The sequence below is a fragment of the Trichechus manatus genome, unplaced genomic scaffold (genome assembly GCF_000243295.1).
Source record: "Trichechus manatus latirostris isolate Lorelei unplaced genomic scaffold, TriManLat1.0 scaffold00007, whole genome shotgun sequence".
In the NCBI taxonomy this organism is placed as follows: domain Eukaryota; kingdom Metazoa; phylum Chordata; class Mammalia; order Sirenia; family Trichechidae; genus Trichechus; species Trichechus manatus.
In genome coordinates this window covers 22,049,664-22,065,510 of record NW_004443943.1, presented here as the reverse complement: position 1 = coordinate 22,065,510, position 15,847 = coordinate 22,049,664, and the positions used below count along the sequence as shown (strand labels likewise).

General features: G+C 44.9%; 1 protein-coding gene across 1 annotated transcript in view; it reads left to right on the top strand.

The window, feature by feature from the left end:
- SORBS1 (sorbin and SH3 domain containing 1) overlaps positions 1-15,847 on the top strand; it is a 116,002-nt gene that overhangs the window by 76,292 nt on the left and 23,863 nt on the right. Inside the window, exons 21-24 of the mRNA XM_004369961.2 lie at positions 1,778-1,950; positions 4,575-4,660; positions 8,011-8,178; positions 12,292-12,338. Of these exons, the coding sequence (XP_004370018.1) occupies positions 1,778-1,950; positions 4,575-4,660; positions 8,011-8,178; positions 12,292-12,338 (474 nt within the window). The remainder of the gene's footprint in view (positions 1-1,777; positions 1,951-4,574; positions 4,661-8,010; positions 8,179-12,291; positions 12,339-15,847) is intronic.

The window sequence follows — 15,847 nt, the reverse complement described above, 5'->3', positions numbered from 1 at the left end:
GAGGTCTTGTAGCTTAAAACCAAGGTGAGCGAAGCTCTAGAGACCATCTGCTCAACAAACTGACCTCAGTCACCTGCAGCTGTTAGTCGGCAAGGGGAAAAGACATCTATACCAAAACCAGTTGCTGTCAAGTCAACCCCACGTGTTGAACTGTGCTCCATAGGGTTTTCAATGGCTGATTTTCAGAAGTAGATCACCACGCCTTGTGAGGTGTCTCTGGGTGGACTTGAGCCTCCAACCTCTCAGTTAGCAGCCAAGCACGTCAACCATTTGCATCACCCAGGGACTCCTCGGTTATGGGGAAATGTTATAAAACAATGACTGAGAATACTGTCTGTGTGGTGTCTGACAACATGGTTCAAGTTCCAGCTCTGCCATTTTACTAACTATTCTTTGACAAGAGATGGAATCTCTCAGTGCCTTAGTTTCCTCATCTCAAAAATGGAAAAAATAAGATCTTTTTGTGAGGATTAGAGAGAGAATGATTGTCAAGCACTTAGTCCTGTGCCTGCCACGTAGGACATCTTACCAAGTGGTGTGTAGGGTTGCTATTGCCATCATTATCTGTGACCCTGGGGACTCAGGAAAGGCCAGCTGTGTGAAGTACAAAAAAATTCGTCTTTGATGGGTGGGTACAGGGAAAGATACGTGGATAGACGTGTAATGAAGCAAATGCAGCCCAGTGTTCATTGCAGAATCTAGGTGGTGGATGTATGGGTATTCACTAGTATAATTTTTCTATATATTTAAAAATATTCATTATGAAATATTGGGAGGAAGGAATTCCATCAAGCTGTGGATCTTCAGAGGTGAAAAAATAGTGTTGATACCGGTAAACTGAATTCAGTAGGATTGAAATGCAGCCAAGCAGCAGCCTAAGTAATTGGGTGGGAAAAGAGTCATTGACTTTCTTGAGAAATAAGTGTGTGTGTGTCTCAACGTGTCAGTAGTTGAGGGCGTAGGAAACTGGGATTAGGAGAAGGGAGGGGTTCGACAAGTGCTCTTAATTTTTTTTTCCATGCCCCACCTCATTCCAAAAAGGACTTGCGGTAACTTGCAAAAATACCTAGATTTAAGCACGGTAAAAAATAAATGAAGGCTATAATTGAACTGTACTTTGTACTCACAATACATGTCATAAGCTTCTGAACACATTCTAAAAGAAGTGGGTGCAGAATTTGGCTGTGTTAGTAAGAGCACATAGAACGGAAGGTTCCAGTTTCTCTTAGTCTCTGATTTTCCCGGAGGCTCAGGGCAGCCGACGCCTCCTTGTTACACTGCTGATTGGCAGATGACTTTAATGCTCTATCAACCAAGTCGTTTGAGAACAACCCAGGAAAATAGTCCAAGGAGCGGACTTGAGATAGCTGACACTGGCCGGCGCCATGTCAGAAGCTCTGCTCATGCCCTGGGCTGGGCCATATTGCATGTAGCACTGGGCACCCAACCCACCCTCCTGCCTCCCTCCCACCCTTCCCCCGGCATTGTTTCACAGAGTTGCTCTTTTACAAGCACAAATACAATCGTCTCAATTAGAGCACTTTCCTGTTTAGACAAGATTCCTGAGCACTCTGGGCACCGGTGGGCCTGTCTTGTCTGTAGAAACCTACTCTACATAAGAACGCCCTTTAGAAAGGGCAGCACTTGATTAGCGGGCCAGCAAGTGTGTTTCTAGTCCTCAGCTGGTAATGTGCTTTTGAGAAAAATGCTAACTCTTATCTTTTTTTTTTTTTCCTTCCTTTTCTCTCTTTCTTTTTTGAAATTACATTGTTCATAGTATATATTCTTCCAACTTCCATGCAGTGAAGAGGGAATCAGATGGGGCCCCCGGGGATCTTACTAGCTTGGAAAATGAGAGGCAGATTTATAAAAGTGTCTTGGAAGGTGGCGACATCCCTCTTCAGGGCCTGAGTGGGCTCAAGCGACCATCCAGCTCAGCTTCCACTAAAGGTAATTGAGTGACGCCTGCAGGTCTCTCTCTCCCAAACACAGCCGTCACCTTGGTGATGGCGGCAGTGGGGCAACCACCAGCAACTGGGATAGGCTCTGACTTGTTCGGATCTATATCCAGGTCTTTGAGCCCTTGATATCCCATCCCCTGTTCTCTCACCGGCCATTTTTCTTTCTGGTATTGATAGTTTCCCTTCCCTTGAACCCCCAACCTTGCTCTCCCTGAAGCATCTCTCTCTCTCTTTTTTGTTCTAATTCCCTTTTCCTAGAAGTTAGCCGAGCTTCAGCCTTTCCTGACTCTAGCAGGGTGGCCATTTTTTTCGTTGCGTCTTTGCACCTGCTTTGCAGCACCAGTTATTTTGCTTCCAGACATGGACTGGAAATAAAAATTAAAAAAACCCTTAAGGAAGATGAGCATGTTACCTCTCCTTTATTTTTTCTTTAGCAGCTTTCAGCTTTAACCTAATGGGTCTGTTTATTTTATTCTGCATGCTTACCAGTGGACCGTAAAGGTGGGAATGCTCACATGATTTCTTCATCTTCAGTTCCTAGCCGAACGTTTTACACTAGCAATGCTTTAGGCCCTGTGTGTAAGCACAAGAAGCCCCTCTCTGCTGCGAAAGCCTGCATTTCGGAAATCCTTCCTTCCAAATTCAAACCCAGGCTTTCTGCTCCCAGCACTCTTTTGCCGGAACAGAAGAGTGTCCTACTGTCTTCAGAGAAGGCTCAGAGCTGTGAGAACCTTTGCGTTTCAGCTTCTTTGAATGATTCCAGAAGAGGCCTCCCCCTGCATGTGGGGGGAAGCATTGAGAACCTGCTCACGCGCTGCCGGCGGGAATATGACAGCAAGTCAAGCAGCACCATGAGCCTCCAGGAGTATAGCTCCAGCACCAGGAGGCCCTGTCCTCTTTCAAGAAAGGCTGGGATGCAGTTCTCCATGTTCTACCGGGACATGCACCAGATCAACCGAGCTGCCCTCTTCCTGGGCTCTGGCTCCTCCGCGAGTGTGCGGGATCTTGCTTCCCATTTTGAAAGGAGCAGCCTGGCGTTGGCCAGGGGCGAGCTGGGCCCTAGCCAGGAGGGCTCAGAGCACATCCCCAAGCATACTGTCTCCTCTCGTATCACAGCTTTTGAGCAGCTGATTCAGCGGTCCCGGTCCATGCCATCCCTGGACCTGTACGGCAGGCTGAGCAAGTCCCCCACACCTGTGCTGTCCCGGAGCGGCCTGACCTCTGCCCGCTCAGCTGAGTCCCTCCTTGAGTCAACCAAGCTCCGGCCCAGGGAGATGAATGTGATGAACCCTGGTCGGGTCTACTCCTCTCCAACATGCAGCAATATAGCGAACCCCACCCTGGGCTTCAGGGGCCTTGTGCCCTCTGACCCCCTCTCAGTCTGCTCTGATGAGCTAGACCGCTGTTCAAACATCTCCAGTGACAGTAGAGAGGGCAGCAGCAGCAGTGTCCATGGAGACTTCCCCAGACATCGCCTCAACAAGTGCAAGGGCACCTGCCCAGCCTCATACACCCGCTTCACCACCATCCGGAAGCACGAGCAGCAGCAGACCTCCAGACAGCCTGACTGGCGCCCAGACCCCAGAGGCGACAAAAGCATTCTCCTCAGGAACATCTACCTAATGAGCCCCCTGCCTTTTCGGTTGAAAAAGCCCCTCCAGCACCCCTCCAGACAGCCTTCCCCTGGTGATTCCACAGGCCTCTTGGCATGCCAGAGGCCAGACCACCCCAGTCAGCCCCTTCAGCACGAGCCCTCCTCTGGGGGGAAGCCCTCTGTTCCCAAACGCCTGTCTTCCCGGCACACCATGGAAAGGCTTAGGCGGATCTCAGAACCCCCACAGGAGAGACCGGCAGTGCCAGAGGACTGCCCGAGGGCCTTTACTAATGGGAATGCTGTGCCGTTCTCAGACCACGGCCTGGACAGGAACAACAACCCTCAAAGTGAACTGGGAACGTCCTGCGGAGGTGGCATTTTGTGTCTTTGACCAGTCTCATCTCATCCGTCTCCACTTTGCTTGCTTTCTCCCCCCTCCCCTGTGCCCTTGGTGCTCATTTTCTGGTCCGTCCTTTGTTTTCTGTTTGTTTTGCTTGGCAATTAATCATGGCTCGTAGTGGCTGCACTTCTTTAAAAACAAAGTCCCCGTGTCATTTAGACTAACCGCCAAACTCTGTTTCGAAAGAAAAATTGGCCGTTTAGCTCATCTGAGAAATTCAGTCATTGGAACCCTTGAACCCCTTGCTGTTTGCACCAATCCCCGACTTACCCATGGTTTTTTGAGAGGCAGCCTCTCTCGGTGGCCCTGTGTGTGTGTGTGAGTGCACGGTTTGTCCTGTAAGATACTGCACGCCTCTTAGTAGGGACACTTTACAAGAAGGACCTCTCTTTTTGCTCACCTTTGCCTTCTGATTAGTTTCCTTTGTATTAAACTAGTTCACAAGTAGATCCAAAAGGGGGGTGGTGTGTTTTCTTCAGAATCTGATTATTGATCAGTAATGACTGTTAAAATCTTGGTATTTATAATCTGCGAAATGTTAATAGCTGGAATTCGTTTCCCAGCCTGCTTTCCTGAGCTAAATTGCTGCCTGTTTTAACTCTACTTTGTTGTTTTGAAGATTCAGAATCACCAAGACACTTTATACCAGTTGACTACTTGGAATCCACAGAAGAATTCATCCGAAGACGTCATGATGACAAAGAGGTAAATCCTATCTTTAAAATCTCTTAGCTCTTCCTCAGCTAAAAACAGGAAGGAAGTAAACATTCTAGGCATCTGTCTGAGAGGGGACATGGCCTCGCAATTAGAAGCAAAGATTGGGTCTTCACTGTGACTTGTTAATATGACACAGGCTTAGTCACTCCTCGTCTAGTCTACTTGTTCAAAAAATCGAACTGAGTTCCCCACGGGCACTGGGATATGAATGCAAAGTCCAGCCAGCGCTGCTGCACGGGTGGGGTGGGGCGAGGGGTAGGGGTGTGCCGGAAGAGGTTGTTCAGTGCCTCATGGGTGGGAAACTGGAATTTGCTTCCCTCTTTGATGCCTTCCCTCCCCAGCCTTGATGTTCTCTAGGGAAGTCCACCCACATATTTCTCCAATACTTCTCACCCCTCTATTGACAAAAATGAAACCAAACCCTTTGCCATCGAGTTGATCCCAACTCATAGCAACTCTATAGCACAGAGTAGAACTGCCCAGTAGGGTTTCCAAGGAGCAGCTGGTGGATTCAAACTGCTGGCCTTTTGATTAGCAGCCGTAGCTCTTAACCACTGTGCCACCAGTGCTCCAAAGCATAGTTCCAATGTGGAAAGATGCAGGAATAAAAAAAGGAAAATGAAAAAGAATAATGACCATGATACATTTTATAAAAGTTGAGAGAGTGGCCTATGACTCTACTGCTTTTAACTCAAATGATGGAAGATACCCCAATAAGTGTTGGTAAACCCGAGCTAAGAACTTCAAAATGCAGACCTTCCGCAAAGCTGCTGAAACGTCTTTGTGGTAGTGATGTGACTAACAGGGCAGGGAACGGAGCCCATTCTCTCCAGGACTTAGGAAGACGTAGTTCTACGTATCTGGCAAATAGGCAAAATCAAAAGCTCTGTTGTCATCAAACGTTGATATGGTAAATGCTTTCTGAACTTTGCATTCCCAGGAGAATGGTCCTATGGAGTAAACCAAGCTCTTATGTCCATTTTCCTGTAATCAATTAAGAGACGGAAGAATTGTTTTGAACCCGGCGGCAGTGGGTGAAGGGTGCTCAAGTCCCTTTAAAGTCTGTCCCTTTCCTTTTAAAGTCTACAGCCTTCTTTCTGTGTTCTGCTGTTTTGGTGAGTGGACTTTCCTTAAGGACTTAGGGTAATGCTGACTTTGAGGAGAGCAGAACGATAGTAATCATTGCTACCAGATGGTGAGACAAAAGTCAAAAAAAGAAATGATCGTACCTCTCCCCCTCGCCAGGCACAATCCAAACAGATTCAGTAAGACACCTGTACTTGTCTATGGAAAGATACAAGAGGACACATTTGATGTACTGGATCATTTGTAGTAACGAGACCAGAAACTCACGAGTGTTCATCAGGCCACAGAATCGATTCATTTATTTAGCTTTTTGCTTAGTATTCACTTAACATCTCGAGATGTAAGATCCCCACCTATACAGGCCTGGGATTCTATGTGAATGAAGATGAAATTCCGTTTTAGTACAAACCCTCATATCCAGCATGTAAAGTTTTGTGGTGGAATTTTACCTAGCAGGTGGGAAGCATATTTTACTTACTTGGCTTAGCAATTAATGTAATAAAATTTGCACATAGAAGGCGAGCTCCTTGTCCCCTGAATAAGATGAACTCACAGATCCTTAAAGGTTCCCTGTTCTTATCCATAGTTTTTGGCTTATGTGGTTAAACTGGGGCTGACGGATTTACTGAGGTCAGAGATTCAAGCACTAGGTTGTGAGCTTTGCTCCATTTGATGTCCACTGATTATATTTAACCCTGGCTAGAGCACCAGGGTGCTGAGCAAGGGCATATGGTAGCCTAAGCATCAGTCCATTCCCTCTGCTGTAGAAACAACTCAGAATGCCCAGCCAATAGTGTGTTAGTCCTGGCACTTTTCTACGTAAACTCTTTATTCTTAACACTGATGTAATGGCGTTTCCAAAAATAAGAACGTGTCAACCCTACTGACATTAGTGATCATCTCTCCAATGCCCTTGTTTTATCCAGGAAAGGACCATGGCAAGGTGGTGGCTTGCCTAAGACCTTATAGCAAGTTACCTGATCCCAGAGGCAGAGCTGAAGTTCAGGGCTCCAGATTCCCGGGGCAGTGCTCTTTCCATGACCCGTGCTTTACAAACACTGTCTGGTGTCTTTTCTCTTTTGGCCTTTACAACAGCTCACCTGAGTGCTGGAAATCCCTCAGCCATTGGATGAGTTGTCACTTTAGTATTTATAGACCCTGAAGAAAACAGGCCCACCATCCTTTCTAGATGTCACTTGAGACATATAATTGCCTGCTGGAAGAATGCTGGTGTTTTGTTGAGCATGCCAAGAATTATCTTATCCATTCTAATGAATACTTTCCTACAAGAAAGGTTAATCTCAGGAATGTTAGGTTAGTATAAGATAAGAAAACACATTAAAATTATATTTCATAGGATCATTTCCAGAGGTAGCAAGAGGACATTTGGTAAAATGCAACATTGTTTAATTTTTTGAAAAGGCTTTTAAAAATAGTGTGGAAGAGAATATCTCTTCTAACCTCGGGTACCATTATTATTTTATGTATTTATATTTCACCTCATTTCCTTAACCTTGGCTACATTCCACCTAATGAAGAAATAGTTAACTAAGAAAGTACGTAACTGATGTTCTCTCTCAGGCATATAAATGGCCTTTTGTGCGCGTGCTAAGACCTCCTAAGGGAAGGGTTAGCTGACCTAGGAGAAGGGGTATTATGTTTTCTGAAATGGGCAGCTCTGCTCTTTTGAGCGTATTAGAGTAGCAGACACAGGAAGCACAAAATGACCTCAGCTGCCACTGAGCCCGTAGCAGGTTCAGCTGGCCTGATAGGGGCTAGGGGAGTCAGCCCCACTCTGGCCCCAGCATGGGAATCCCTGTGGGCACTCCTCACTGCCTTCGAGAGGTAAGGGTAGCACTTCCATCCTCCGTTTGCAGCCCAGCATGCTCATGAATGCTCTGAACTTAGCCCCGGGCTCACCTAGCCTTCACTGCCGGTGGATCAGGAGGCAGGAGGCTCCTGGCTGAGCCAGGGGATGATTTGCCAGGCCATGTAATTGTATGGAATTCTTCCTTCCCCGTATCCCAGCTTCCCCCAGGTTTCTCCTGTGCCGGCTGTCTCCTTCCCACACAGAGGGTGCGGGAGGTGGTTATATGGGAATGTAGTCATTGTGGCTGGCCATAAAGTCCATCTGACCCTGAAGGTTTCCTCCCTGTTACCCCAGCCCCTTTTTCCTCAGTTGCTTTTGTTGGCAGTTTTCCAGTACCCTGGACCAGATGATTCACTGCCCATTTTATGCAATTTCGTGGCAGAAACTTTTAGCGGACCAGAGACGACTTAAGCGCGAGCAAGAAGAGGCCGATATTGCAGCTCGACGCCACACGGGCGTCATTCCGACACACCATCAGTTTATCACTAATGAGCGCTTTGGGGACCTCCTCAATATAGACGATACTGCAAAAAGAAAATCTGGGTCAGAGGTCTGTTTTGGTCGCCTCGATCTGCGCTTGACCCAAAGCAATATTTGCTTCCCCCAGCATTGCCCTCCTATAGGCCGAACTAGTTCTCCAAACGGCATCTGTCATCCTGGCTGCACTTAGGCTTGCTTTGGCTCTTTCATGGCTGGTACAAGGATGTGATCCCCATTATGTCCTGTGTTCTGTATGTTCAAGCATGCCTGGCTGTGGGACGGGGATCTGCTGGTGCAACCCTCATGCATGCCTTTAGCGTGTCAGCTGCCTTCATGAGCCCAGTCCTCTACATCCTGCATTTTACCACCGATGCTGTGCATTCTGCTTAGAGCCCTTATACCTTAGTCCATGTGCATTCGTAGCTTACGATAGAGACAGTTGTAACAGTCTTCTTTAAAGAGATGGTTTAGTGACACTTGATATTCTAAAAGTTAGCTAGCAGTGCTTTCTTTACACCATTTACAAAGGCCCCGAAATGTATTGACGTTAATATTGAAGTATCAGAGAACAATACTGCTGCTTACATATGGATGGATGGATTGTATAAAGTGTGGAGTAGGGCTGAAGCACCCCGCTGGAGAGTTCTGAAACCAAAAGAGATTTGCTGTTAGGCTAAGCCTGCAGCGGGTAAGAGAGCTCCGAGAGAGGTTTCATCTGTTCCCTTAATTTTGACATTTCTAAACTCAGCTTACAAAAGCTTAATATTATAAAAGGAATGGAGAACAACAAGCCTTTGAAATATCTTGGCCTCCTGCACTAATGTTGAAATTCTTGTGCTGGCCAAATGCTGCATCTGGTATAAGAGTTTGTGTTTTGCCACGTGACCCTTAAGTAGCTCTGCCAAAGATTATCTACTTTCAGGGAGTGGTGTATAGGGAGCTTGGAAGAGAAGGGAGTCGGAGTGATACCCGAAGTGTGCACAGGTTTTGTAACCTTTCAGTATAGTAACTCATTGTCGTCAAGTTGATTCCGACCCACAGTGACCCTATAGGACAAAGTAGAACCGCCCTATAGCGTTTCCAAGGAGCAACTGGTAGATTTGAACTGCTGACCTTTGGTTAGCAGCCGTATCACTTAACCACTGCACCACCAGGGCTGCTTCAGTATAATAGTTGGTTAATATTATGTTTATATCTTTTGAATGACAGAGGCATCACTAGGTATTCATCAAATGGCTTTTAAAAAAAAAGAAAAAGTATCTGGGAAGAAGAGATAGAAGAAAGAGGGAACCGACTAAAAGAAGGAATACAGGGGAGGGGAAGGAAACTCAAAATGATGGAGAAAAAGAAACTAACAGGGAAGAGGCAAGAGCTAGCAAGTGTCACTCACCTGCCAGGGAAGGACAGCCCCTTGGCCCTCAGTGCTCCAGCTTCTCCTCAAAGCAGCTCTGTTCTGAAGGCTCTGGTAATGGCTTGTCCACATTCACAGGCCTGCCTTGTTGTGAGTGATGAAGGTGGAGATGGGAACATGCAAAGGCACTTTAGGGCTGTACATTTGCACATATAGATAATGCATGCCAATGAAAATGCAGCTGTGCTGGAGTAACCATGGGCAGAGGCAAGCTCTGCCTAACCCGCCCCACCTCCCTTCTTCTAGAGCAGTGATTCTCAAACTTGAGCTACCATCAGAGTCCCCTGGAAGGCTTGTTAAAATACAGGTTGCTGAATTCTGGGCTGGGGCCTGAGAATTTACATTTCTAGCAAATTTCCAGGTGATGTTGATGATACCATTTGAGGGACCATGCCTTCAGAATCACTGTCCTAGAAGCTGACTGACAGACATGAGAAAGTAGAGACCAACAAGTCCCAGGTGCACTATGCTGTGTAAATGGACTTCAGTCCCATTCAGTAGAACTTGTTTGACCACTAATTCTGTATAAGGCTGGCCCTGTGGGGAGGCAGAGAACAGGACTCAGACCATGCCTTTAGGGGAGCTGGTAATTTAGTGGGAGAGGCACCCTCATGCCCAGAGTTAGTCTGTCCTGTAGTAACACAATGCTGGGGGAGCCAGAGGAGAGAGATGGATTCAACTTCAGGAACAATTAGGAAGATGAGAAGGGAGATTATGCTTTGTACAACTAATGATGACCCACATGTTTCTTAAGAATTCAAGGAAGTCAGTGTCTGTCAACCTTGAGTTATGTATAGATACCCTTTAATGCAAAAATATTAATAATCTTACCAACTCCTAGTTGATTGAGCCAAACCAATTTACAAATTAAATACTAAACAAACTATACACCTATATAGTTTATTAATGGAATTGATAAGTGATGTTGTTTTGCCCAACTCAGTTACCACTCCAGGTGTGAATATGGTGCTGTTTTGGTATCAGTTCCTTAAAGTTCACAAAGCTCTGCCACTGAGTGCCATGTGGTGACTTCTTTCTCTCACCGCTTTTTTTCTATTGGAATCACTGTGAAACTTGTGTCCTTATAATGCACCTTTTGGTCACTTGGCCTTCTCTGTGAACTTGTCATTTATCTGTAACCTCACATCCATTCTTTTCTCATTAACCCACAACAATTAAATTATGCTATTTGATCACAGATGCAGGTATTGAAATTGGTATTGGCTATAACTTGATTATAAGGTGGTATTCAGTTGACTTCTAATATGTATGTGTGTAGATAGGTGGAAAGATCAAAATAAAAATGCAAAAGTAAAAAAATTCCTTTGACGAACTCATAGCCCTTAAGAAGATCCCTATAAGACCGCAGTTTAAGGAGCCTGGAAATACGAGGCATATTACTGAGGGATTAGGATCTAAAATTAAGGTTGATAAAGCTTTTGAATATCGTATTTTCTGACGTAGAGTCTTTGATTTTTTTTTTTTTCCTCCACTTGAGGAGAAAATGTATAATTTAATTTTCATCACATTGTTTCCCCAGACCAGAAGGTCATGGCAGTTGAAGTTGGAAGGCCCCATTTGCTGAAAGGAAACTTTGGTGCTCAGGCAGCACCAGATACTAGCTATTCCTGCTGACCTTGGGTTCTGCTCAGGGCTGGGGGAGAGAATTATGCTAGCAGCCAGAACAGCTTGCTCACATGATTTCTCTCTCCTACCTGCCTTTAAATTAAAAAAAAAAAAAAAAAAAAAATTTTTTTTAAAGATGAGGAAGAAAGATATGCAAATAAATATGGTAAGTAAAGGCACAGTTCTTGATGGAAACGGAGATGAAGAAATTCCAGGTTGTTTAGGTGAGACGTGGCAAATATATTTGCCTGACTGGAACAGGAAGAAGACCTGGATGTACTAAGAAAGGCAATTCAGTAAGAGTAGGGAGAAATTGCTCAAAGGGTCTTAACGCATGTTAGGAATTGAGATTTGGTCTGAGAGACAGTTGAGTGCCTCAGCTGACTTCAAGGAAGTGATGTGATGGAAGCATTTGAGGAATGTTATTTGTGGCCCTGAGTGACAGTGAACTAGAGTGAAGAGAAAGGAAGCTTTGTGCCTGTAGGAACAAGCGGTCAGACCTGAGCAGGTTGTGGAACGATGGAGGGAGGGTTGACATGACTTGATGACAGACAGATGAGGAAATGGAGACTGGGGCTGAGGATGATTCCACGCCTGGGGTCTGGAAGGAGAGGGCTGCCCCCAGCAGGAATGGGAATGTCTTGGCAGAAAGAGAACGAGATCTGGGCTTGCTTTCTCTGGCATTTTGGATGGCCTCACAGACCATGAGGAACATATGGAGTTGAAGATGAGGTGAGAGGTATGTTGAGGTTTCATCTATTGCAGGTCATGGTTTAAGTCAGGCACATAGAAGATGTTCCCTGGAGAGTGAGACAGTAGATAAGAACATCTGATGACTTCTGTGTCACTTTGTTTTGATCACCACAGGATCATTTTTTTAAGAGCCATGGTCAGCTTTGGGGTTTTTCTAACCATCTCCTTCCCAAATCTGGCCCAGCTGAGGGGCATTCTCATGCATGACATAGTTGACTGAATGTTCATCTAGTGTTCTAAGGTCAGGCAACTGGAATTTTGCCCACATTTCTACACCAGAACGAAATGGTTAGAGTGAATTTCCCTGCTTTGCTTTCAAGAAACTTGTGAAAATGTGTCCTTTTTGTTGTACACAATCCGTGACTTTAACCTGTCCTTGTTTCTTGTGTTTAGATGAGACCTGCCAGAGCCAAATTTGACTTTAAAGCTCAGACACTAAAGTAAGTGCCATGTCATATTTATTTGTTGCCTTAGCTGCCTCTTTGAAACACAGCAGTACATTTTTAGACAAGAGTGGGAGAAGTAATAACAATAAAAAAAAAAAAATTTTTTAAGTTTAATAGAGTTTACTGTGTCTCAAAGTGCTTAACCCATTCACCCCTCACCATATGTTAACTCATTTAACCCTCACTATAACCCACCTGTGGGTTGGGTACTATTATTATCTCCTTTGTACAAATGAGGAAACCGGTGAACTGGGAGGTTAAGAAACTTGCCCAGACTGGTAAGTGAAGGAGTCAGGATTCAAACTCAGGCAGCCTGAGGCCAGAGCCTGTGCTCTCACCTGCTGTGCCACCCTGTCCCCTCCTGTGTAGGGGCTCAGTTTGCTTGATTAAGGTGTGACTTGATCTGACAAGCCCTTTTCATAGAAGGAACCATAACCAGTTACCAGGAAGATAACTTTACCAGCTTTGCTAACACATCCCAGGAGATTAAAGGCTTTGTGGGAACCCACAAGAGACTAGCATTTCTCCAAGTATGTTCCTCAGAGCACTAGAAGATGTTTCTCAGAAAAAAGTGTTCCATCATGAAAATAAATTTGGAAACCACTGCATACTGTATACCTCCCATCCCCCTTGAAGAGGTACTGTGTTGCTCACTGAACTGTTAATAGCTCTAAAAATCCTCCAATGGATAAACCTGACTAGCTTATTTAACTTAGTGTTTTCTAAATTTAGGGGAGCAGGGAACTTTTTTTTATTTTCCATAGGATGCTATTGGGTAATTCCACCAAAGACTGGGTTCTAAAAGGAACTTGTTCACTTTATTTCTAATTGAGGGTTAAAATGGGCCATAAGTTTCCACTGGCAGCTGAAAATAAAGTAGCCAGCAGCCATCCCATTGTCCTGCCGATAGGAGGCTCCCCATCCTTGGAAGCTGGGAAGTGCTATGTGGGGCCCGAGCAGCCATGGTCCTGATATCTTCCAACATTAAATGAATGACCAGGCCACGATTTCCAGAACCTAAGGGCAAATCTGGTGCACTTGGGTGTGTTTGTAATTACTCTAGTCCTTTGACTCAACAGCTATCAAGAGGTGGTGGTTTAATATAATGAAAAGATTGTGGGCTTTGGAGTCAGGAAGTCCTGGGTTCAAATCTTGGCTACGCTACTTAACAGTCTCTGTGACCGTGGACAAGTTACCCAACCTCTCCCACTCTGTTCCCTCGTCTGTATGATGAGGATAAAAATACCTCTCTTGCCAGGCAGCTGAGGATATTAATGACGTAATTCATCACCGGTAAAAACATTTTTCGCAATGTAGCAAAATACTCAAAATGTTATCTCCCACCCCTTCTTTTAACCAGGGAGAGGGTAACAGAGATATATGATTTTCAGTTTAATCAAACTGATACCTTTTTTCCTTTGAATTGGAAAAGTTCTATGTAGGATTCTTTGAATGGTGTAGTGATGATATTACTTTGCCTAGATTTCATTTTAAAAAGTCTTAAAAACAATTTTTTCTTTAGAGCAACCCTGCCAAATAGAATAGGTGAGAGGCTGAACTCCAGAGAAATCGTCACCATTTATCCACATTGCTAACGGCCAGAGAGAGGGTCCCATCCTCTGTACTCGGTGTTTCCATCATGCCATGCTGCCTCCAAAAAAAAAGAAAAGAATTAATAAAACTTTTTTAAAAGAGTAAATGCCAGATCCGCAGACTTTGAAGCACCTTCTTGGTCACTTGGTTCTACATTTCCCTGTAATATGTTACTCAAAAGAGTGTGCTGTGGGAGCACTTAATTTAACAAAGTGTAACAGGTTTCTTTACCACAGGACTTCTCAGAGCCTTCATTGTGCTAACGCACACCGTGATGCTCCAGGAGAGATCTAAAGTACATCATGCTACTGTTTCCCAGACCTCTCCTGTGTTCCCACCAGACCTTGTCATGTGGTTCTTTGGGAGATGAGATGGGGACCACAGTTTGGGAAGGATGGCAGCCCCAGGTACCCAGTGGTCTATCTGGCCATAACGACAGATCTCTCTGCATCCGTCTCTTACTCTCACACTTGCTGTCCTCCTCCCTTGCCTAGCAGAGGCCATCACAGCCTGCACCTGCCTCTGCGGCTGTGAGACCGCTCAGGTGGTAGGATTAGAAGCCTACAGATCTCCAGCAGGAGGCGATATGCTGAGGGCTTGACTCATCTGTGTGTCCATGACGGGGGCAAGGCAGTGGGATTCAGAACAGATCCAAGGAGGCCTTTGCAAAAATTTGGCCAAAGACATTCCCTTCTTTGAGAGGCAAGTGTATCCCCTTCACAGGCCTCTTTAGGATCAGAAACCTGTCTATCAAGGCGGGACCCACAAAGGGCGCCTTGTTCTTTCAGGCCACACAGTGCTGACTTTGTGTAAAGTTTTCCAGATGTGCCCCCATTGTTTAGCCAGCATCCCTCATGGTACTGTGGGACTTCCTGGCACTCTGCAAAGCAGGCACGCCCCCCTCCAAATTACAATCAGAGGCCTTGCTTCCCATGTTCTTGGTGTGATGCAAATGGAAAAAATCTAGCTCATTTTTTTTTTTTTTTTAATTCAAGAAAATTTCAAGTTAAAAGTTTTGCTCTCCTTTTAAGTTTTCATTGGGTTTATAATTTATCTTTTTGTCTCATTTTTTGGAAAGGAGTCCTGGTTAGGTGTTGACATCATTATTGAGGCAAGCAAAGGGATGGATATGAAATAATTTTTAAAGGCATGAAGAGCATATGAAGGAAAATCCACTTTTTTTTTTTCAAATCTCTTTTCCAAGTTGAAAAGGAAGGAATTAACATTTATTTAGGTGCTGTGCTAAGTGTATTATTTGCAGTAGGTCGTTGCAGTTTCCTAACAACTCTGATTTAGCTCTTATTTTAGTTCAAGGAAGAGTCTCAGAGAGGTTAACTACCTTGCTGAAGGGCCCAGAGCTAGCGCGCAATAGAACTAGGTTTTGAACCCTGATCTGTCTAACTTCAGACCCTTTCTACTGCACAGTAATAGATAGATGGATGGGTGGTGAAATGATTGGATGGATGGACTGATAGAAGGATACCAGTATATCACAAGTGATTTGAGGGTAATTTAAATGAAGGTGTGACTTGTTAGGGTATAGAAGAGGGTAGTGAAGGCAGGTGTCTTAGAAAGAGACTTTTTTAATCATTTAATAAACATCAGTTAAAACAGCTGTGTACATTACTATGTCATTGGTGAATATTCTGAGCATAAAACAGCATTCCCACTTAAAAATATGTTGAGAAAACCACAGCAGATAAGGCCTCTGAGCACTTCCGAGTGCTAGTCATTTTGAGTGTTAACATCCATCCCACAAAAGACTGGGAAAGTGCCAAGTGTGGTGTAATTTCCTCAATAGTGGGGTTCTCACTTCCAAATATGGAGCCCACTTTTCTGTAATCTGTCCCCTTTGGTCCCACTTGGAGTCTCCTTTTGCTAAAATACTGAAGTGTCTTAATCTTAATACA